Source organism: Sturnus vulgaris, chromosome 3, assembly GCF_052056855.1.
Source record: "Sturnus vulgaris isolate bStuVul1 chromosome 3, bStuVul1.hap1, whole genome shotgun sequence".
Classification (NCBI taxonomy): Eukaryota; Metazoa; Chordata; class Aves; order Passeriformes; family Sturnidae; genus Sturnus; species Sturnus vulgaris.
The window spans coordinates 85,668,824-85,693,989 of NC_142245.1; the positions used below are offsets into that span (position 1 = coordinate 85,668,824).

General features: G+C 35.0%; 1 protein-coding gene across 48 annotated transcripts in view; it reads right to left on the reverse strand.

Annotated features, from left to right (window-relative positions):
* RIMS1 (regulating synaptic membrane exocytosis 1) overlaps positions 1–25,166 on the reverse strand; it is a 311,085-nt gene that overhangs the window by 117,904 nt on the left and 168,015 nt on the right. For 47 of the 48 annotated variants that reach the window (XM_088162186.1, XM_088162183.1, XM_088162189.1 and 44 more), the window contains 10 exons: positions 16,966–17,033; positions 16,111–16,221; positions 14,071–14,170; positions 12,538–12,661; positions 6,634–6,680; positions 5,433–5,545; positions 4,257–4,387; positions 3,759–3,930; positions 3,472–3,628; positions 2,200–2,271 (listed from right to left, as the gene is read on the reverse strand). In XM_088162186.1, coding sequence (XP_088018312.1) covers positions 2,200–2,271; positions 3,472–3,628; positions 3,759–3,930; positions 4,257–4,387; positions 5,433–5,545; positions 6,634–6,680; positions 12,538–12,661; positions 14,071–14,170; positions 16,111–16,221; positions 16,966–17,033 — 1,095 coding nt within the window. The remainder of the gene's footprint in view (positions 1–2,199; positions 2,272–3,471; positions 3,629–3,758; positions 3,931–4,256; positions 4,388–5,432; positions 5,546–6,633; positions 6,681–12,537; positions 12,662–14,070; positions 14,171–16,110; positions 16,222–16,965; positions 17,034–25,166) is intronic. The other variant, XM_088162158.1, reaches the window with a different exon arrangement.

A 25,166-nucleotide genomic window follows, 5' to 3' on the forward strand; every position in this document is an offset into this window, starting at 1 on the left:
ACACTACGTTAAAGGGAAATATAGGTATTTTCTGTTCCTTCCCACATGCACACTGTGCAAGACAAGGTGTGAGAAATCTAAACCAGACAAGAGCTGGGGTGCACTCTGGTGAGGACCATGGTACTGAAGGGCAAGAGAAGGGCAGGGGCCAAGGCTCTGCAGAACAACAACTTGCATGGAACTTGGTTTTAACAAAGGAGTCTGTTCTATGGAGAAGATACTGCACTTTTCATTCAGTGCAGTTGAAGGGAGGAGTCCAAAGGCTTAACAATTTAGCCATGAGGCAAGTAAAGAAGGTTAGACAGGTGGGTAGAAATGCATATATATGAACTTGATCTCCAGTCACATCTGTCAATCTGTGCCTAATGTTGTCAAACAGTTTGACAGACAATGGAACTGGAAACCTTTTCCAGGTCTTGTTGCCAAACATATTTCCATACACTGTCTAGGCTTTCATAGATTTGTGGCTGATGACTCAAATTATCTTGTCCCTGTGCCTAAAGTCTAACTGCCTTTCAAGAATTCAGGTTGCATATGCAAACAAACCCCATACACTTAGATGCATATTCACATCACATAGGAATCACAAACAGATGAACTCCACTTAGAATTGCCAAACAAATGCATTAACTGAACTTAAAATGGACAAATTTGTGCTTGGTCGAGTGAACTAGCAGAATGTTCCTCATTATCTGGACTTCCTCATTATGCCCTTCAATTTTTAACTTGGAGACTCTCAGATTGTTGCAAATCCAGTTCTAAAAATTAAATCCTGCTATTTTCTACAGTGATCTCTGAGAAAGTTTGGATCTGTGCATTCATCAAAGGCACATCTTAGCATGAAGTGTAAAGAAATGTTAATAAGAATCAGTTACTCAATTGCTGGCCCAGTGAACAAAGTCCAATACATACAGCTGAACCATTTTGAATGCTTCCTGTCAGATAGAAAATTATTTATTTCAAATGAATGCATGGAAGGACTGGAAGCTGAAAAAAAGCCCCAGTTCTTAATAGAATATACTGAAACTTAAAATATAAGTAAGTCTACAAAGATATACCAGTATCTACATTTTCAACTACAAAAAACCCTACCAAAAAACAAAAAAAAAAAAAAAAAACCAAGGAAAAATATTTAGAGGCTATTATTTATATTTAATTTTAAATGCTCACTCTCTCTGCTAATGCAAAAATATCAAATATCATAACTAGGCATACATGAATGAATTTCTCTCTTAGTGACTGAGGTGCACAGTGTATAAAATAAGAAAAGAACACAATCAGCATCAAAGGAAGGAGAATTTGTCTCAGTTAAAATCAAGATGATAGAGCATTAGTAAGATATGTGATGTATTTGTACAATTATATAGTGGAAAAATAAACTGTGAGATTATTTTAAACACAGATCATGAAGATAGAAAGCTTTCCAAATCCCACTATGATTTACTTCAGTAGTTTTCATCAGGAAGATCCACACAAAAACTGATTTAGTGCTGAAAATGACATAATGACTCTTCAGTTAGCTTGGGACAATTGGGAAACATATTTATCTGATTTGTGGCAATAGTGAACAAGAACTAGAAGAATGTGGCATCCAAGATAATCCTCAAGATTTTCAGTATGTAGGAATGCTGAACTGAAAGTCAAACCATGACAGTCTCTACAAGTAAATATTTATGAACATTTAGGGTAATGACAGTTCATGAAAGCTTATGAAAACTATAAAAGATATAGCCATGCTACATGCATTCTGATCAATAGCCATGCATTATCAATAAAGTCCATGGGAGACTGCATTAAAGCTAAATTTCAAGCAAAAAGCAAAATAATAAAAAGAATGTTTTCAATAAAAACTGAAATCTTAACTATTTTAAAATGTGTGGGGTCTTTTAAATTTAATTGGCATTTTAAATAATGCTCGGAGCATTACACAGTAAAAAGTTAACCAATTTGAACCAACCAGTGGGTCCCATATGAAGAGTGATATGCAAAATAAATAAAAATGAATGAATAGTAAAATCTTTTAATTTACCAGGAATGGGACAGGTACCATGGAATAATCAGGAAAACTGTTTTTTCCACAATGCACTCTCCAAAACCAGTATCCTCAATATTCCAAAATATTATAAAGAAAAAAGAAAATCCAAACAAGCAGAAAAGAAGAAGAAAAAGAAAGCAGGACCATGCTGTTCATCCACGCACCTGGAGGAACAACTCCAATACCATCATCAACATCAAAATCTGAGATGTCACTATCACTGATTGGCCGAGATCCTGCACAACAGTAAGGTAAACAAATACCTGAACATCTGGTCATGTTATAATATCTAAGAATATGTTAATTTAACATAATAATGAAACCAAAAAGATGATTTTAAGTTGAAACAATAGAGAAGGAGAGCTCAACTTCAGTGACTGACTGATGCTTCACAAGACAGCTGAGCCAATTGAACATCTTACAGGTGCTGCAGCCTCCTTTCCCTTTCTCTTCCCCTCAAGTCCTCAGTAATCCTCTACTAGGATGGTTTATCTCACTAAGCCTCAGAAGCAAAACTAAAGGAAGAAAACAGTTTTGTGCTACTTCAGTGAATATGCTGAATCAGCTTGCTGAACAGGAAAGGAGATGAGGCAGCATATGGTGAGAGAGAGGAAGAGCACTGCCAGCTTCTAGAAAAGCTCAAATATCTCACAAAAACTCTAATTTGCTCTCTCTATATATATCTTCCGTTTGGGCACCTATGCAGTGATTACAGCAGTAACATATATTTATAGTTCATTCCTGAATGTGCACCAATTTCCTATGCATTGGCTGAAGTGACTGACTTCCGTGTTTTAGAAAAATCAGAAAAATACCTTGGAAACGTACTTTTAAATAGTCCCCTACATCTTTCATATTTCTAAGAAAATCTTAATTTAAAGCAACAGAGAAACTACAATGTTGGAATATCTCCTTCTTTAAACATGCCTCATACAAACCTGAAATCAGACTCATGAAAACAACTGTACCTACATGAATAAAATTTCCCCTTTCTGCAAAAGTACGCTTCAGTAAATATATTGGAGGCTGAGACTAACTTTATGATGAAAAGCGTTTTTAAGCCTTGTAAGTCTTTAAGGACTTCTTTTTATATAATAAAAGGCTTTTAATTTTTTTTAAGTGTCCAATAATTATAAACTTCATTTTTCTATTTAAAAGGCATTTTACGAAAAGAAAATTCTTTGAACAATTTTGTCTTTCTATTGAAAGCCAAATCAATTCCAGCAGGTTTCACACACTTGAAAGCTATACATCACAGTTGTAAGATTGACATGTCATAATGTCATAATTTAAATTGCCTTTCTGCCACACATTTTCATCACTCTTAAAGACTATGAAAAAGTCTCTTTTCTATTTCATTTGGAATTTAAGTACCATTACACCATATCCAGCACTTCTAATTTAAAATTTGTGACCTTAATGGAATATAGACCTACTTTGTAATTTTTTGCTAGTGCTTTCTCCACCATGAACATGTCTTCTTGGCATGAATGGTGATGGCTGAGGCAGAGGTAGTGAAGATTCATCATGTGTCTGTAGCTTATACCAATGTGGTTCATCATCTAAAAGTGCTGTCTCCAGCTCTATAAGAATCTAGCAGAAAAATCATCAGGTTTCAATTTTGATTTGTAGGTACACAGAGAAACACATATATAAAATATATATGCATATGTACTCAAAACCAAACAATGAAACTCAGAAGAAATGTGATTGGATGCATCACCTCTCCAAGAAATTCACTCTCTTCTTCTTGTACTCTTGGCTGATCCCATACAGTAATTTCAAGCATTCGTTCTCTAAAATCTCTACGATGTACATGTGAGTAGAGAAAAGTTTGATTCCATTTTGGCTCTAGACTTTTCTTTACTGTTTTGGTCCTTCTTTTACTTTTATCACTGAAACATAAATATTTTTTTGTAAATTATTCATAGATATAAATCAGAAAATACCATGTACTCATCAGCACGTAACTGTTTTCATTTTCTCTTGGGCCGTAATGCCTAAATGAAGAAAGTATTTTCTACACAGTGGATCACCTTCTTACAAAAGATCACAAAGTTAAATTAATACTGACTTGCATGATTCAAGTGCAATTTTTTTGTTATAATTAATCTAGCTATAAAAAATTGTATTAAAAAAGAGTTCTTCATATGAATTCATTAAAAGTTGATTCAATACATGGTAAATTAAAGCATAATTTTCTAAACTGGAATACTGTTACCTTCTGTCTGGAAGAAAATACATTTTTACATAGGGATTTCTGGGGCGTCCATCTACTCTTGGTGGCAAATCTGTTGCCTGTAGAACATTTACTATTAACTGATGTCCCACTTTGTCATACCAGAGTTTAACCTAAAGGAATCAAGTTACCAGAAAACATTACTGAAAATGGAGAAGAAACAGAATTTTCAGATTGCATCAAAAATAACCACAATGTAAAAGTAACTCTTGTTTTTTTCCTAGAGCCAAAGAGATACATTGTATTTAAAATCCCTTAATATTTAATTAGGTTAGACGGAAATTATGATGGTATATACCAAAGACTGTTATATTTATCACAGCTGAATAAAATTGTGGTGCCTGATTATGCTTACATTGTTTACTGTACTCACAGCATAATCCTGGATCTGTAAGTGCACCTAAACCAGCATTTCTTAGCTCTGCACCTTAAAAACTACATTAAATAGGAAGCTCTATCTGCATCTGATCTCAAGGCATAGTTGAAATCTATCTACTCACATTTGTGACCCTTTCAGAAGTGTTTATGGAAACAATAATATAGAGCTACCCAATTTCTTAAGACAATCACAATGTTAGGAAAATTTTAAGCCTGCTGTATACTCATGAATTAATATGATCAATATAAAAAAAATAAAAAGAATGTAGAAAACAAAGTCTAAGTACTGGCAGTATGTTTAGTAAGTAGGACTTCAATTGGTATTACAAGAAAGTTCCAAGATGTATCTAAATGAAAATGCATTACTGAGTAGTTTAATGCTTAACAAATACACAGCCTTTTAAATGCTCCCATAAAGAAAATTGTGGTACTGTGCTTGTTATCTGCAGATTACTGGACGTGCACAGCAAAGTCACTATTTCAATGCAAAAGCTACAAAATGACGAGTTTCAAAGCTCTTCTTCACTTTTATGGGCCCTTCTCAACATAAATTCCTGCACTCTTTGGTGTATGAAGACAACAATTTCTTATGTCTGCCATGATTACAGTGATGGCTTGTTAGTGCATATGGATGGTGTCAAAAACTTTTGAAGATGTTAATCTTTACCAACACTGAACATTTCTCTTGGCCTCCCAAAAGGCTTTGGGAAGTTGCAGGGCTGAGGGACCAGCACTTCACAGATTTCCATTAAAACCTCAAGAAAAACAAAATATGCTCACAGAAAGCTGCCCTGGTAGGACCTGAGGTGCATCCCGTAGGGCTCCAGGGCTAGTCGGAGATATAACAGAAATAGAAGGTCTTTCCATCTTCTGAGATTCAAAAGAACTTGAACCTAAAACCAATGAGAAACACATGGACTTACCATCCAAAATTTGGATAATTTATGAACTGCTTTTTCTTTGAATTGTATAAAGGTAATATAGAAAACACAGTGAAAAGACTGCTTGTTTACCCCTACATCCCAGATTAAACTTGTCATTTTTTGGTATATTTGAAATAACAAATAAAAAAGGTGTTCTTCATACATCATTGACAAACCATAGCAGGTGTTTTAAATAAAACACTGTTCTCTGACTGAATTACACATCTCCCTTCCTATGCAAAGTACTCTATGATTCTAAGTCTTTGATGAATAAACCACAACTGTTGTATGGATTATACTCCCAGTAGCCTCTGAAAATTTAATAGGAAGACATGCAGGACATGCATCTGGCATGGAGGACATTTCAGCAACTGCTGGACATCATCAGTTCTCCCCTAGTGAAACAAAGCCCTCACTAATGATATGAGCTTGTGAAAAATGGACACACCTTCCCTGTCCCAGGGAAGGCTTCTGGTTGCATCTCAGAAAAGGATTAGATGGGAAAGGACTGGGAGCCATGGCCCTCAAATACTCTGGCCAAAAACATTCAAATGGCATGGTTTAAAAGAATACCAGTTTTTTGAAGTATGCAAATTCACCTAACCAAGGTTTTCTTGCTAAAAAAAAAAAAAATAAAAAAAAAAAAAATTAAAAAAAAAAAAATAAAAAAAAAAAAAAAAAAGAGAAACAAGAACTCTGCTCTGGACTTACTCTGCATGGTGCAGAAGGTGAAATCCTGACACCATTTGTACCTTTGGCAGTCCCTTATACCTGTCTTCTCTCTTATGTTAGGGGAAATAAATTATTATTCTGGTACTAACAACACAAATTATAGAATGAAAAAATAGAATTCTGCTAACATTCGAAATCTGTGTATGTCTAATAAAATCCATATTGCTTCAAATTTAATACACAAGACCAAAACCCATTGAATTTTGTCACGCAAAAACCTGAGAGCCAATGCAATTTCCACAAATCATCTTTCAGAAATTTCATTGCTGAAGTAATTTTGCTGGGTACGAGATCATGCTTAAAGAAAGGAACAAGTGTGTACTCACTAGACTCTAATGGGGGGTGGGAAGTCTCGGGAATCCGTGGAATATCACTAAAACGTGAATATATAGTAATTAGAAACAACAGAGATGACCTTTGGCTGTGACAAATACCTCACTGGGACAGTTTTTTAGAAACATGGATACGATTCTGTTCTAACACGTTACAAGGAAAGAAAGAGGAAATATTTAAGGACATACTTTCCACTACCATTCATGAAAATCGCACTAACACAAACTACATCCAGGTTAAGGAACTAGCAGATGTAAAAATATGAGCACTCAAATGTTAACATTGTGGATGGATTACAGGGTATTTTTACAACTAGAACAATAAAGAAGGAGAACTTTTACAAAGAGAAAAATATATAGTACATAGCTGTACTTCCTTTGCCAAAAGCAAGTACAGCTATGGTTGTTCAATTATTTTTTGGAAGAACAAAAAACAAACAAAAAAATAAGACAAAGATTAACTCACTAGTAGTTTTTATATAAACGTCTCAAGGAGTTCAGAGAATGAAACTGATGAAAATGTCTTACAATGATAAAAAAGGCAAATAAAGAACATTAGCAATGTTAAATAAGCAAGCGAATAATGCATTTCTCCAAATGATAAAAGACAATGAAACCATATTACAATTTGGTATGGACATTTTTCAAAACACATATATCCAACACATATACAGACATAAGCAAGATAAACTGATTAAGTCCACATACATCTATCAGCATTTTCCCGCCAACAAATTTACTCTTCCATCAAAATCTGGATGATGCTAGTTCCTGGCTCTTTCTATTCTCAGCCATTGTTGAAAATACATTACATGAGCAAAAATCATCTAGTATTGCACAAATCTTAACAAAGCAGCAGAGCAGGAAAATGGAAACAATACTCTTCGGTGAATTACTTGAATGTATTTTCATGCACACAGACTAATCCAAAACTAGAACTGCAATAACATTTCTAAAGAACATTTACAAGATTTTAAGTCTATAGTTGAGAATTTTAAAGGTGTTCAGACAGTCTGCTCAGAGAAACACAGAAGTGTTTCTGACTTGGTAGTCAATCAAACTAAGATTCCTGGGTATATAAAAGTCACTTATGAAAAAGAAACAGACACTTGTATCAGAAAAAGAATGCAACAGTGCCCAACCACTGAGCCTTAAAGTCACTTTTCGTGTCCTGCAATTTAAACTTGTGGTGCCTGTGTTTTAAAAGAGATTATTCCAGCTCTGTGTTAATGTCTCAAATCAGCTTAAACCTTGCATCACTAAACTAGAATGTGCTTCTCCCTGTCTTGACTTCATGAGTCAAGAATAAAGTGGTTTTCTCAAACTCATGGAATTATAGCTGAATTAGTCATTCTTGACATGACACAGTATTACACTACAAACATATGAACAGATTAACAACCTGTTGCACAGCAGGGCTGCTGGGCAGTCTTCTTCTTTTTAACATTTTCTCTTTTTCAGGTCAGAATTTTCAGGGCATTTCTCATCAGTCTGAATATTTACTTACCATAATCAAACAGATTTTTCTGTTCAATACAATGTTAAGTTTGTTATAAGCAGTATTTTCTTGTGCTAGAAGATGAACACTCTCATCTGCAGTATAGCACTTCAACCTGGAAAGTGCTGCCCACAGTGTCAAGTTCTATAGCCCTGGCATGGTTAAAGAAAGATAAAACTAATTCTCTCTGGATTTCTTTTTCTTGTATTCTCAACAACACAGTAGGAACAAAAAAAGGCTAAAAATAAACTTCAAATATTAACTACACATACAAGCATTTAATTACTGGTTTATATTTATGCTAAGGCACTGTCACACTATTACAACCAATATAGAAAAAATTAACAATAAATCAACGTGAGAAACAGATCCACACAGTTTACAAGAGGATTAAATGTTGACATTTTAATTAGAGAATGAACATTCTAAAAGGAAACTATAATCTAAAACTTTTCATGTAAGAAAACTAGTCTTATCTAGTCTGCTTTTAATTTTGCACTGCAGAAAATATTCTGAAGAAGAAATAGTTGCTCATGACTTAAAATATTCAAAACTAGATTAGTCAAAGAAAACAAATTGAAAAGTTGTACAACTGCTTATCTAATACAATAACAAAATTGTACTCCCCTTTTAGAGCAATATGAACTTGAGAAAAGTAGTGTCACACACACACACCACCAGTAAAGAGCTGCCAACTTCAAACTTTGTCTTTCTATCTCTGCCTTGGAAGACAAAGGTACTTTGGGGTCTTACATGGCATTACATAGTATTATCTTATGTCTGATCCTTTCACTCAATGACTATATAAATTAAACCAAACTATATCTATTCTGTGCACATATATGGTTTGTGAGAAGTCACTGTTTTGCACAGGAACAGCTATAATTTCTCAGAAAGATATTGTCAAGAGGCTGATCACTGAAGACAAACCAAATTCAAATGTGGCTGTAACCCACACTTTTTAGGTTGTGTATCAGATGTATCATATTCTACATCCCAGAGAGTTTCTAAAACGTTTCTGAGTACCTCTCCCCAGTGCTCATCCTGCTATTTCCAAAACCATTCCTTCCAATCAGAACCTGTAGATCAATCTGCAGTTTGCACTAATTACTTGAGCAGCTCTCTGGAGCACATTAGTGCCTGGTTTATGATGGACGTTCAACCTCCTTGCCAGGACCTAGACCACAGTAACTGACCCTTCACAGAGGAAATGAGCCATATCAGAGAAACAATAGTTTTGCCAGCATTATATGTGGAAATCTAAGCAAAGATAGCTAGCATCTGACAAAGAAAACAGAGACAAATGAAAAAAACAATTGTTTTACCTGCACTATCCCATAGAGCACAGAAGAGATGGTGAGTTAGTTACCATGCCACTCTTCTTCTCCAAAAAGTATACTGCCGAGGATTTTCTGTGCTGTCCTATGTTAACTACCTCTCACATTGCATGCATATTCATAGGTAATTCTTCCCCTCATATTGAGATAGCCAACGCATTAATTCTACTTTTTATAGGTTTCTTATCTACCTTGTATTGCAGCCATTAGAATTAGTGTCAATTAGCTTCTATGGAGTTTCCACGGTACTATTGCGGTTATACTGTTTATTGTTGTTATGCCTTTAGCTGCTAATAATGTTATGTGCTTCACCTTTTTCTCTAATAAACATCCTACAATTATCCATTACTCAAAATTACATTTGCTGGCAGACATAGAAATCCAAATTTACAAGACTGAACAAATTGTTTAGACCGCAATTTTGTAACTGGCAGTCTAATTTGTGTGCAGTCTAATTTGTGGACTTACAGCCCTTCCATTATTCACTTAAGGCAAACAGTGTCATATTTAGGCTTTTTAGACCTAATATGCTAGGAATTTTTAAATCAAGACCATTAAAAATGCTGGTACATTATTTGCATTATTAATACTGAGAGATGCAAACACTTAAATTATGTAGATGAAATACCATTTTCAGGCCTTTCGGGAACTTACTCCCTCACAGGAATTTTAGCTGTAATGGATTATCACTTAATGCCGTATCAAGCAACTTCAATTTTGCTTAGTCAGCACCTAAAAGTACCGACCAAACTTTGACATACTAGATGTGTTGGACGGGATGACAAAAAAATTCCCTATCCTGAATCTGAAACCATCACACAGTTTGGAAAACAAGACAAAGTAGAGCTAGGGACAAAATAAAAGTAAATTGTTAATGCAAGCAAACAATTTTCCACTGTGCAACACAATTTACATAGATCACAATTATTAAGAAAAAAATAAAAAAAGAGAAAAAAACAATCCTGTGCAGCATGCTCTTTCTTTTGATAACTACTATTAGGATTTTCTCTGCTGTACAATGTCTGAAATTCTTCGTTATTTTCAGATGACAGACAGGTAAATCCCAATCTGACATAAAACAACTGGACTTTGACTCATTACTGCAGGATAGACAGGATCTATCTTTAAATTTCAAATTTCTAGGCTCTAGGGATATTTATTTGCTGTCATAAAAACACCAGAAAATAACCTGACCCTCAAGCAAAAGAAAAAAAAAAATTAAAATCTATTGAGACATAACAAGAAAAATATTGTTCCATTATGCAAAAACCTCCATGCCAAGACTCCATTTATCTCAAAATAAAAGCAAAATCTGATGTGCTCTATTTTTGACTACGTATTAAAAAAATATGCATGGGTCATCCAAAGGAAAACTTTACATTTTATTGGTACTATTTCTGGGTGCACTATCTTAGTGTAAAATCCGCTGTTCAGATTCAGGAACATTCTTTGATTTTGAACAAACTTTTTAAAAGGGTGGTGTTTTTTCAGTTTTTCTTCAGGAATGTGGCACTGGAATGCAGTCACCTTGTACTTAATCTTTCTAAACTAATGGATTTATCAAATTTGCAAACTAAAAGAATATATTTGGTTTAATACTGAAGTTATCTTAGAAGTTTAAGGGCATATAACATTTGCAATATTCACAGCAATAAATACATCTAAAGTCCATTGTTTAAAATGCTAATCTAGCACTTTCATTTTACACCAGTTGTACAGTTGCACAAACCCATTTCCATGTTTTCTTCAACTGAGATGTGGAATTGAAGACATGTCTGGTATCAACATATGTCATTTTTTCTGATTTAAATATAAAAACTAGACTTCCAAAAATCTCCTTTTTAAATAAGGCATGTTATTTTTAATAACAAAGATGTATACAACTGAATTTTAAATTTCCTTTTAAGAGTATCTCCTAATTCATCTGACTCAAAAAATGCAAAATAAAGATTCTACTCCCCCAAAGTCTTCAGCTAGATGGCAATTTTAGCATTTAACAGCCACTATTATTACATCAGACTTTCATTTTCCATTAGAAGGTCAAACTGATAGGTGGAATTACCTATTAATATCAATTTTATTTAAGTACTTTTAATAGAGATTGCCATTAAAATGGCAAAATTTGTTTGCAAAATATAGCTACACTCACATAGCACAGACAAAATCAATAATCAAAATGTAAAAGAAGAATATTTTAGTCAGAAAGAAAATGAGTAGTTTTTTGTTTCTAAAACCGAAAAGTATATTTGAGACAAGCAAAAATTACAATTAACACTAAAATAGCAAATTCAAAAGACTCACTACTTACAGTAAATCGTGACTGTTTCACAAGGTCAATGTGCATTTACAATAAATGATTCATATTCAGTTTTGTAAGACTTAGCTCAAAACATTATAACATTGCTGATATCACTAAAACTACTACCACTAATGCAGGCGTAATCCCTTTAATTTTATCAATTTGAAGAGATTTTATTTTTTTTCTAAGGTTTATTCAGGAAATTGAGAATACAAGAATTGTTGTCACAAAACTCCGAACCTGGGTTCATAATAAAAAAAATAGAGATTATAAACATAACACATTAATGCTAATTTTGATTGAAGCTCTTGCTTCCATGTTTGACTTCAGTAACAATAATTTAAGGTTAAATACAGTCTTTTCAATTTGTGTTTCTTTTTTTAGTTCTTTAAAAAAGGCCTGTTTAGAATCCTACTAGTTCTGGCTTATTAGATTCCTTCATCGTGAAGACCTTTATAAGTTATTCTGATCTAGGAAGCCAAAAGCCTGAAACCCAGAAGTTTGTCATGCACACTTGTACCTAATCCACCAATTTTCCTCTGCCACTTGGCAAAAGCCTTTATGGTACTTTGACCACACAGAAAAAAACATTTATGCTTGTATATCACTGCAAAGGCACCAGTAGTGAAGAAAACAGACTACATAAAAAGAGAATTGTATCCCATTATTAAGCAATAAAAAATAATTAACTCACAGATAATCCCTTTAAGATTCCTATTAACAGAAGTACTAACTACGCTTAAGAAGCAAGACTTTAGCCTTACCCAATAGGCCTTGAAACAATGATTTCAACTTGAGGTTCTGATTTTGATTCTAAAATAATGTTGTAAACTTCTTCATTTGTAGCTCCAGGCAAGGGCTTACCATTCCATTCTAGAACTTCATCCCCTTGAATTTAAAGAGAAGTTTATCTCACTTTCATATTCTTTTACAAAGAATGAAATTTATATTTTCAAGTAACATAATTTAAAATCATGAAAGAGCTGTACTGAAACCTTCAGACACCTTCCTGCCAAGGTGCTTTTTAGCTGGGTGGTTCCCAGTGCTTACTCTTGCATAAGGATGATCTGTTCCTCATGCAAGACTTAGTATTTGAAATTATTAAAATTTATGAAGTTTGTACAATTACTCAAAGTTTTATCAACCACCAAAATTTTGGATTTTTTTATAAGGACAAAAGTCTTTTTGCCAACTGCAAGGATTCATCCATGCCTTTTTTGTGTGCTCTAGTCCCATGCAGTAGGATGAACAGACTTTCATTCATTGGAAACGTGCAAAACAATATATTTTTTCTGGGAAATAATTTTGGCTCTAAAACTGCTTTTAGAAATTAAAAATAGCTTTCATTTAAAAACTCCAAAAAAACCTAGACTGGAAATAGAGAATTAGGATTTCAGCCCAAATGGTATAAGATTAGTGGAGAAAAAATTATTTTCTGTAAATATAATCTGCTTTTAAAATCTATCAACAACTATATTAGTTGGTGCTATCATGTATATCGATTTGGTAAGAAAGAAAAATTTTAAATGCCAAAAAAAGTAGTATATTATTAGAGACTCATCATCCTTTCTAGTTCTTTATTACTACCTCCTTCACACAATTATCCTAAAACCATACACATTGGCATTGGATGTTGTAGGTTCTTAAAGTACTACATTGGCACTTTGGTTTGCTAAGACAACACTTGGAAAATAGTTGCTCATAGCTATAATAAAAATATAAACCATTAAGAAGTGACTGAAAACCAAATGCTCTGCACAATTCTCACTTAATTTAAAACCTTGAAAAGTGCCATTAACACAGCCATTTATTTGTAAGTGTAATATATACATCTAATAGAAATATTTTAGTACAATTTTTTGGGCTTGTTTTCCATTTTCATTTGCAACAGTTAACACTGAAAGGAACACTAATAAAATCCACTGTGTATGCAGTGTGTCATCCTTTAGTGATGTGAATTTTGTTTGCCACAATCAGTTTTAAAAAAAATGTTTGCATTGCTTCTGTGGAGTGTAATAAGCATCTCCTGAGCTAGCAAACAAAAATTTACCAGTGTCACTCAGTCCTGTTACCAGCATTCCCCAGAAGTGTCTTTTGTTTAGCTCATACATCCAAAACAATTGGTACTCATAATAAATTAGAAATGTAGGCAATCATGGCATGTCATAATAACATTATTGTTCTGTATTTAAAAGATATTACCAAAACACATGACAAATATTAGTTTAAATTAAAGGTTGCATTCAATAGGTCATTACTAAAAGACAGTATATTTTATATGCAACTGATTGATTTACCTGCTCTGAGATGCCCCACCACATCAGCCAAGCTACCTTTCTTCACTTTGGTAATGAAGGCACCGAGTCGTCCTAATTCTGTCATTTTTCCCCCAACAACCTAGTTAATCACAAATTTGTAAGTCTCCAAGCCACAGACGTCACATAAAGCACAAATATATAGATTAACAGGTTTTCACATTATTTTTAAAATTACACCTGAAACGTTCATAGGGAAACCTATTGTCAATTTGGATTTTAGAGAGGCTTAAAGACAATAGAAGTAAAGCTGATACAGAAAGAATACAATTTATATTCTTTTTACTGTGTTTGACTAATCAATCTTACGCAATTTGCTAAGTACCTACATTTGTTGCAGAAAGAACACTTCTTAATAAATAACCAGACAAATGCACTTTTTACAAATAATTGTTTGCCATGTACTCAAATTTAAATTGCAAGTGTGAATCTTTTCAATTGTATGAAATCCTAAAATGCAGTTGGTACATCAATTGAAAACTTTGCAAATACACTACTAATAAATATGGGCAACAAATTCACAAGAATGTTGGTACTGCTAAAACATTGTCATCCAAGCACATGACAGGACAAACCAGCAACTTCTGGCTTTTGTTGAACAGAAGAGAAACTGAAACTGAAGAGATCTGTTTTTGAAGATGATTACAGGATACAGATATCAGGAACATCAGAAAAAAAAAATAAAAGTGCCCTCAAGAGGCCAGATTTTAAATAAAATACAAAGAAAATATAGTCTTGCTGACTTTCTGTCTCTAACTATCTTACTCTTTCCAATCAGGTGAGGGGTTTGGGGTTTCTTTTTTGTCAGGAATATCCCGGAGGCATTTTATAACAAAATGAAACAGTAGAATGATGGTTCATTAGGTATTAGTTCCCCATGTTGCAATCACAATAAGTAGCAGGAACTTTAATACCAAAAAAAGATCCAGAAGCTTATCTGCCAACAATATTGTCACCTGATAGCATGTAAAATTTATCAGTGAGGGCCTTAGTTCATATTACATACAACTGAAACTTGAAAAATCAGAGAGAAACTCTACAACTCTACATTTCCTACTAGGACCAACATTTTTTCTCATCTATTCAAAGAGAATTGTTTGCTGACAGCAAAGATCAGCTTTGTGCTATAGACTACTAAACATTTAGTAGAGATAAGCTGTTTTCATCTTCTGTATTACCATGCCAAACTATCTCACTTCAAGATGGGAATATTTCAGATCTTGCACTCTTTCTGTTGTTCTCACCAGAGAGGGAAGGACACCCATATTAAATTCTATCAGTCACCTTTGTTGCTCCAGAGATTTAAAAATATACATGGAGAGAAAAACGCTTGAACTGGTACACTGTATTCCCCACTAGCTTCAGAAACAGCACTCTTTTTCACGTGTTCTAGCAATTTAGACACATGAACTTAAAAGTCTGCTAAAATGTAAATTAGAGATTTAAATCAATTGGACAGTGTTGCCAATATCTCAATTTTGGGGTGCCAGATTAAGTGGAATTACATTTAATATAACCACTACTATGATTTAAGAAGATTTTTTGCAAATTTTTGTGTAAAAATTTGGTTTCTTCCTACAAAATTTCTGTTTTCAAATGGCTGTGTGGCTTTTAAACACTGACCTTATAAGCATTTGCATCCAGATGACATTTTTGTATGTGGATTATAAGATTAATTACTTGACTAAATTACAAGCAGCAGAGCTAGAAAAGGCAGGACTCCATTAGTGCATTGCCATGTGCAGTATATATCTTGCAGACAGGACGCTGAATAAAATATCCTTTTTAATGAAAATGGTTCAGCCCCTCTGTCATGGACAACTGAAGACTGCATAGAAGGAGTAAATGTATTTATAGTCATAATTTATCTGTATAACTTTCAATATTTAGTAAAAGAGAGAACTACATTTTTTGTCAGAAGACCATATGATAGGAGAGTCCTCTGATTTAATGTGTTACACCTCTATGTCTAAGGTCAATGGAACTTCCTTTCATTTAGCACATAAATCATGTCATACTTACTTTTAGCCCCAGTAATGCACCTGATTCTTTAGGCATGGTTGTTCTCTTGTTAAGAATAACACGCCCAATTAAGCGATCTCCCTCTTTGGAAGGCTGCCACGTTACGGGATGCTGTTAAAAAACAGGAAGTGCAATTAAAGAAGTGTGACCATCCTCTAGTATTTAGACACACATGTATAAACCAATAAAATTACTGTATCATCATGTCACAGTAGACACAAACATCCTTCAGATGTGTTACATACTGCACCTGAGTTTTCTATGATTGTATCTGGTGGACCCTGGCTACATGAAACATTTATTCCTGTTGTAAAAAAATCTCTGCATTAAGTCTACAGATAGAACTATAATCCAGTTCAAACTTCAAACTTCAATACAATTAAATATTTTAAACACACCTTAGATAACGAAATTAAATATTTACTTTTAAATTACACGACTGAAAAGCGCATTCAGAAATTCTGTTCTTTAGAATAATACATGTTATGCAGGTCTACTATATAAGGGTTCATTATATAATAAAATCAAAATGGTGCTTTTCAATTCCAAGTCTTAAAAAAAAAATCACTAATCTTTTCCAGAGCAGCATCACACTCAAAACTGCTTTTTTTTGTGGTTTATAGTGAAATTTTCATGTCTATAAAGGAATTACATTCAAGTTAAAATTCAGGCAATTTTACAAATATGCATTTTGATAAAACTTTCTTTCTGATTTTCATTTCCATGGTCCTCTAAAACAAATTTTTATATGATTTGTGTTGAATATTTTTTTACAGCCAAATATCCATGCTGAACTGAAATAATTAGCAAATATTTTAACTCGTACATATGAACCCCTATTTTTCTATTTCTTACCGAACTAATAGGGGACGTCTCCCTGCTGTGCCACGTGGCAGGATCCAGCCAGTAATAATCCAAGTCACCTGGAAGAATATGAATAGAAAGAAATGTGTAATCTCTCAAACAGAGAAAGATGTTCGAATGATTACTTCTGCATGCATGAATTTTAAAGTGCAATAGTTTCATGAAGCAAGTACAAAAATTTTATTATGATTCAAATCAATATATCAATTTGAAAACAATATAATGTATTAATATAAAATAATGCATTTATTTGGACCTCTGCTTTTTCATGAATTGCACCTCAGAATTGGTTGTGCATACTGTCTATTTTTACCTTTGCTCAGTTCAAGAATGGAGCCCAAAGCAACACATTCACAGCTCTCCTCCTCCCCACCATCTCCATAATAATTACACAGGACTACAGCTAATGACGACACGAGAGGAATATTCCACAAAATAGGCACTTAGCTATAGTTAAGGACAGAACAGTCAACCATGCTCTAAAGTCTGCAAAGATCAATGCTGTGACAACAGGTACCATACAGAGGGAGAGGCACAGGAGCTGGTCACAGAGTACCAGAGAGAACAGCCACACAAATACAGCAAATAGTACCAACAGCAGGTACAAGGCTGCAATTTTCTCTTTAACTTGGGACAAACTTACATGCTGTGTATATCATGAAAAAGACCAAGAGTTACAGTGGTCTGGAAGCCATCAGCCTATCAGGACAAGGAGGGTACTTCTGGCAATATGCCTTCAATATCTTACTTTATAAAACAGATCTCTGTAACACTACTGCTAGATGCCTGTGTCCTAGTAAGAGTAGGGATCTAATAGAAGCTGAAAAAAGCATGCAAGGGAGAACACACCTTTACATGCAGAGATTTTTTAAAATTCTTTCTCTACAAATACTTAGATGCTGATTATGAAATACAAGTTGTAATATTCTCTATAACTCATAAAATCTTTAATAGCTTACCATCTACATGATCATATGCCCAAGTTTATTTTTAAACAGCATATTACTATCATATGCATAACCACATGAGGCAGTTTGTGGTTTCATTAGCTACTGCAGTTCTGCAGGTTTGGAAAACACATTAAATCACATTAAAGATATTTCAGTTTTATTTTTAGGATCCTTCCTTGTGCCTTTATAAACTTCAAAATTGCAACAAGAACAACAGCAAACCCACAAACTACACTGACACCTGCAGTGTTGGCAGTAAGCTCAAAACTGTGGTACAGAGCTCTCCAAATTTCAGAAATGGACTCAACAGTAACACCAAAAATCAACTATCTCCTGTGTGGGCTGGCCTGCCACAGGCCAAACACAACACAATTTGTCTTCTTGTTTCAGAGTTATTTTCTCAGCAATAGAGAAATGTTCAGGAGGGAATAAATGTCAGCCCCAGTACACAGATGAATGCACCCAAGTCCTCAAAAACATTTCCGCCCATCCCCATTGTTCCCTGCTTTCTTTTCCTCTTCTTCCTTCCTAGATTCAGCTTCTTGCTCCTAGTTTCCTTGCTGATCTTCCTCCTGGTCACTGCAGATCCATGACCATTTAATTCACCTAGCATCCTTCTCCACCAACTCCCTGCTCTAGCAAGATTCTCTCATAAATCTTCTGTCTTGTGGATTTTCTTATTCTCACCATCTACCTACCCTTTGCTGCCTTTTCTTTCCCTGCTCATTTTTTTCCATCATCCATCTGTCTGCTTCTGCACCTGGACTTGGTGTCCTTTCTTAAAGTTCTGTATTTTAATCCCTCTTTAACCTCAAACTAAGGAGCTACATTCCTGCACTCTCCTTCCCCCATCTAAACTTTCAGGTGTCTGTCCCTTCCCCCCCTTCTGTCTGTCTCATGCTTTGCTAAATTCCAAGCCTACATTCCATCAGCTACATCCAGAGCAGCTGGCCACGACACCAATTCTCTCACCCTCTGCTCTCAAAAGCTGAGAGCAGGAACTGCACTTCAAATGCAGCTCTACTGAGCTGGAACATGAATAATATGCTCAGAAGCTATAAAGGTAGCTATCAAATCACACATCTTGACTGAAGGTCACTGAAAGTGGTAAGTCTACCATCTGGTGAATACTTTAAAAGCTGCAAAAATACGTGAACTGGGGAGAGAAAAGTACACATTCTTTAAAAATTACTTAATTTTAAAATTTCCATTAAAATTCAGTATGATATGGACCACTGGCACACAAATGTCTGGGGGAATTTACAACCGTAAAAATGATTATACAATGGAAAATTTCAGTTAATCTATTCATAAACACTCATCAAAGAGAACATAAAAGTTAAGATATAAATGAAAAAATTCCCCAAATGGGCATTAAAAATATTTTATGCCAGCAACACTGCTACTAGGGACCTCTGTAGGTCATTACTTTAAAAATAGTTTCTCCTTGGTCATCCTATGCCATTGCTGCTTCTTTGCCTAATGCCTATTTATGCCATTCTTGCACTGCCACACTCCAGAACTCACTCTTTGCTTAATTGCACAAAATAACTTCACTGGAGCAGCATTACAGAGATCTGATAATAGGTAAATAACATGCAAAAACTTACGAAGAACACAGCTTCAAAATTTCAGATTTTCTCCAAATAACACCCACCAAAACTGAAAACAAAAATCCCTATACACAGGGAACACTCTTACATTGGTAAAAGTCATTAAAAATAACTAGCAAAATAAGAAAAATTTAAGACATTATCGAGAAGAAAAAACTACTTTCATAAGGAGCAAATAATACCTTTATAAGCCTAAACTACTTTTAAATGCTTTTTAAACCACTTTAAAAACATGAACAACTTAAAAATAATAAGTCCCCATGAAAATACACATATACTGTATCATTATTTTTTGTACATTACTGGTGTATTTCTAAAACGTGTTATTAAAAATGCATTTGCAGTTTTAATGTTTGATTCCCTTAAGACCAACTGAGTAAAACAGAGTATATATTTGTAAAGCCTTATTTACTAAGGGAAAAAGTCAAAAGTTGTATCCTAACAGCAAGGAAATGTTTTTCCTATTAAAATGCTGCTGCTCAATTACTTTTGCACATGGGTACAATAATAATTTGCAAGACACAAATGTGTTGAGCTTTTTCCATGTCTTTTGCCGCCTGCTATCAAAATTATGGGGATGTAAAAGATGGGGAGTAAAAGTCTTAATAAATTCTCATTTTTTTTATATCTGCAATATGTGTGCTTTCAAAATAAAGAGAAAGCTAAGTCATATCACCGTAATCCATTTTCTTGAAAAAAAGTTGTCTTCCATTTGTTTTCTTGCACTATCCACACCAAAAGCTAATGCTGGTGTACTGTGATTTCAAGTAAGATCCTGTAAAGCTGAGAAGTTCCGGAAAAAACAGCCTTGTCCCTCTTGCAAAGCCAAAACAAGAAGAAAATATGAGAGGGTCTGTTATTGTGTATGAACAGTCATGTTGATTTCCAAAGAGCCTTGAATACTGGGGATAAAATACCCCAAGATGTTTTCCCAAGTCCATCCAGACCATATTCAGAGAATACTGATATTCAGCAAAGACTGTGCTTCAGCAATTCACTCAAATCCATATGCACTGGATTTGCAGGAGTTACTTAAGAAGCAGAATCTAATGATAAGAGTCAGTCAGCCCATGTTAGGCACTTAATTGACCATTAGCAGCATGTAGATGCTAATTAATACAGCAGTTCTAGCAGATAACTGACACTTAGACGAGTATTTTTCAGGGCTACATCTAAAATTACTCTGCAAACTGAATAGTCAGACTACGTCTCTCTAATTAACCCACAGAATCACAGAATATCTTGGGTTGAAAAGGGCCTTACAAGACCATTTACCACATCCAACCTGGCTTTGAACACTGCCAGGGATGGGACATCTGCAACCTCTCTGGGCAACCTGTTCCAGCACCTCACCACATATTCACAGTCAAGATCTTATCTAAATAGACTCTTTTTCAGTTTGAAGCCATTCTCCTGTGTCCTGTCACTACAGTCACTTGTAAAAAGCCCCTCTGCAGGCTTTTTGTAGTCCTCCTTTAGGTAGTGAAGAGCTACTAGAAGGTCTTGCCAGAGGCTCTTCTTCTTCATGAAAAATGACCCTAACTCTCTCAGCCTGTCTACAGGAGAGATGCTTCCATCCTCTGACCATCTTCATAGCCTTCTCTGGACTAACTCCAGCAGGTCTATGTCCTTCATATGTTAGGAGCCCAGAGATGGATGCAGCACTCCTTGTGATATCTCACCACAGTGGAGCAGAGGGACAGAATCACCTCCCTCAACCTGCTGGCCATGCTGCTTTTGAGGTAGCCCCAGGATGTATTTGGCTTTCCAAGTGACAAGCTGCCAGCTCACACTGAGCTTTTCATCCAACAACACCTCCCAAGTCCTTCTCCTCAGGGCTGCTCTCAATTCATTCTTCACCCAGTCTTTACTTGGGGTCTGTTGATCAAATCCATGTCTCTCCAGTTCAGAGGCAAGGATGCCAGTGTCAAATTCCTTGCACATCAAGTAGCTGATGTCACTCTTCTTTTATACTGTAACCTCATTATAGAAGGTAACTATATTGGTCACGTGTTGTTTGCCTTTAGTGAAGCCCTGTTGGCTGTCACCAATGACCTCCTTATTTTCCAGTTTCCTTAGCACAGTTTCCAGAATGATCTGCTCTATGATCTTGCTGGGCACAAAGGTCAGACTGACTGGCCGGTAGTTCCCAACATCTTCCTATTTTCTCTTTTTAAAAATGAGGATTATGTTTCCACTTTTCCAGGCAGTGGGACTGCCATAACTTCACAAATATGATGGAGAGTGGCTTAACTACTTCATCTACCAGTTTCTTCAGGAGTGGCAGACTCCTCTCATCAGTCCCCATGGACTTGTTCACCTCCATGTTCCTTAGATGCTCTCAAACCTGATCTGCTGCAGTGGGCACTTCATCTCCCAGCTCCTGCCTTTGCCTGTGGCAGCCTGGGCAGTGTGGCTGGAGCACTTTTCAGTGAGGACTGAGGGAAAAAGTAATCCAGTACCTCAGTCTTCTCCATATCCAAGGTGATCAGGCCTCCTCTTTCCTTCTAGAGAGAGTCCACATTTTCTCTAGTCTTCCTTTTATTACTGACACACCTATAGCCACTTTCCTTGTTGCCCTTGATGTCCCCAGCCAGATTCAGGGCTTTAGCTTTCCTAACCTGATCCCTGGCTGCTTGGACAATCACTCTGGTGAGCTGCTGTTACAGATGTGGTACATCCTATTGTTAAGTAGGAAAGCACCTCTACATCCAGGAAAAAACATTATATCATTTTATCAGAAAAATAATTCAGTGTATAAACAACATATGCTAAAATCATTCTAGTTCAAGGTGCTAACTAACCACATAAAGAGAATATGTGAGTACCCTGCCTTGACAAACACCCTTCACATTAATGTGGCAAGCAGAGAATTCAAAAGCTACCTTTTGCCTATTTATACAGAGAGCTTCACAAAAAATGCTCATTATGTCTTAGTCTCAAACCAACTCACTTCAGACGTCTGCAGTTCAGAACTTAATCCTTGCAGGACAAGATCTGTGTTTTACCACGTACAGTTCAAGGACAGGCTGGCTCATGCAGTTTGAGGGAAGAATGCACCACAAGGCTGTGAAATTTAGATTTTCTTTTGTAGTGAAATACATAATTGCACTGGACTTTAGTTCCCTGCTGGCAAATGTCCTATTCCTACTGAATATTAACATGCTGTTAAGATTCCAAAATAAAGACTTGTACACCTTAGAAGTGGCAATTTATATATATATAATACTCCCATTTCAGATACAGATATGGTACATAGCTCCCAAAACTAGAACTAGCCTCCTAAATTGCTCCCTCAATTCAGTACTTATTTAGGCATTTTCATTTAATGATGAGATAGAAAATTACTTCTCTGTATCTTAATTAAATTTCTGAGTAACAAAAAAATCATTGGGAAAGGGTCTACACAGCTTTTATCAAGCATTAGGCTTTCAGATTTAGATAACTGACAACCTGGGCTTATTCAATACAAACTGAAAAAAAATGGTTATTCTTTGTTTTTGCATTTAGAAGGCAAGGACATTTCATACTCTTTCTCGTACAAATTACTACTTTTTTATTTTAAAACAAACCCTTTAGTTTAAAAATCTTTTTTGAAGTGGTAGTTACATTGTGAACAAAGTGATGCTGATTGATATTTGCAAACAAGAAATACAGAAATAATTAGGCAAGGAAGTAGTGAATTTATGAAATATTATGTAGATAGTTAAGGGAACTAATATTAAGCTAAAATCTAGTGAAAAGGAAAATCCATTTGGCTTTTCCCTAGTTAACAAGGCAAAGTTGCTCCTTTACAAGAGTTTGCAAATTCGTAATTACTTTTTATTTTTTAAAGGAAAGATTTGTCTCTTGCTGATTTATGAAAAAGTTTTTGAATGTATTTTTTTTAATCTAGGCATAAGGACAACTGTGGACACACACATTTAGAGAGCTAGGGAACTACAGCTTGGAAATTCTTTTCAGGCCTGGATTTCTCCTGTCTCTCAGGTCCATTCCCAGGCTGACAAGCTGACTACAGCTTCAGTTAGGGAGGAAATCTCCCAGGGTGATAACATGGTGAAAAACAGAGTGGAATTCATAATAAAGATTAACACCTGGGGTCTTTCCCGTGGGATACATCCTGAGGTACTGTCCCAAGGATGTTTTTCCCAATTGTCCAATGAACTACTGTCCTGTCCTAGCTGCATGTAACACACTTTAAATACGGGCTGTCAGTACAATAAAATTGGCCTTTTTTCCCCAAAGAGGTCCGTGTGTGTTGCTGTCCTTTCTCTCTCTTTGCAGCACAGTAACCACAGACAATTTTCTGTAATCTGTTTAAAATACAGTATGAGTTTCTTATCCAGATGTTTATTTAACAAAGAATTTTTTTGTCATAGACTGTGATTTGATTTTAATTAGGTGTACAGGTTAGACATACACTTTTTTATAATGAAGTATTGCACTTGTGTTCATTGATGAATGAAGGCTGCTCAAAAGATAGACTTGGAAAAGACTTTCCAACACAAAAACAACCTGGCTCATTTCTATGTTTCACAAAATGGACTTTTTGCCTGAATTATTTCAGTGTTGTTTTAAGGCTTTATAAATTACTGAAAGCAAGGGTTACCAATCTTGCCAATGGGAGCTTAAAGTCAAAAGTCACAAGCCATCTAGTAAACAAATTGAGGATTTTGAATGTTTCTGAAATTTTTAACATGGACACAAGGGACATAACAAGAAAGCTGTTTCCTGAATGTCTAGGGAATCTTCTCATGAACTCCCTGAGCCAACATTTAGTAACTTCACTCAAATACCCAGCATCTTCAAAAGTTCATCAACCCCTTTCCAGCTAGATGCTTATTTTTATCTCAGAGACCACTTCAAGTGCTATTCTGAGGATGTGTAAGTCTTACTGCAAGCATGTGAGTCCAAGCATGTGTATGATTCACAGAGGGATGGTCCTCAAAAGCATATTCTGTAGGTTCATGACAACGTGTGACAGACTTAGAGATGTAAAGTATTAAGCAAGATGCATGAACTTCCATTATTCTGAAAGTTATTTTAAAGGTTCATTATAAATATTTTCTTGAAGATACCAGAAAAATGGTTAGCATCAGGAACTTAAAATCAACAGGCAAACATTTTGATTTTGATACTGTGGCATTTAAAGATTTAAGGAAAATTTTGCTGTCTAATTGTTGTCTCTGATTTTGCTGACTGGGATCGCTCTCTTGAGTGGAATCTAATTTTCTATATGAATGGAAGGAGATGTCCTTCAGGAAATTTAGAGCTTCTCTGAATAAATTTATTATTTCTATTTGATTCCAATTCAATATTGACACTAACTTGTGTCAACAGTTTCAGTGAGTTCCTTTTTCATATAATTAACACTTTCAGTTTTGACATAATTTCTTAATAATATTTTTGTTCGGTATATAATGAAATTTGAAAAATGTATAGCAAGTTATCTCAAAAAGTCACATGGTCTCATAATTTTGGAAACATATGTACACATAGCTACCCAGTAGACTAAAGGCCTGACAAGTTCTTAATATTTTTTTCTGTTGTTCTGAAAGAATTCCCAGCACTTCAAATACAGCACACTGTTCTTCAGCATAATATTTTTTTTCCCTGTGGGTTGGCTTAG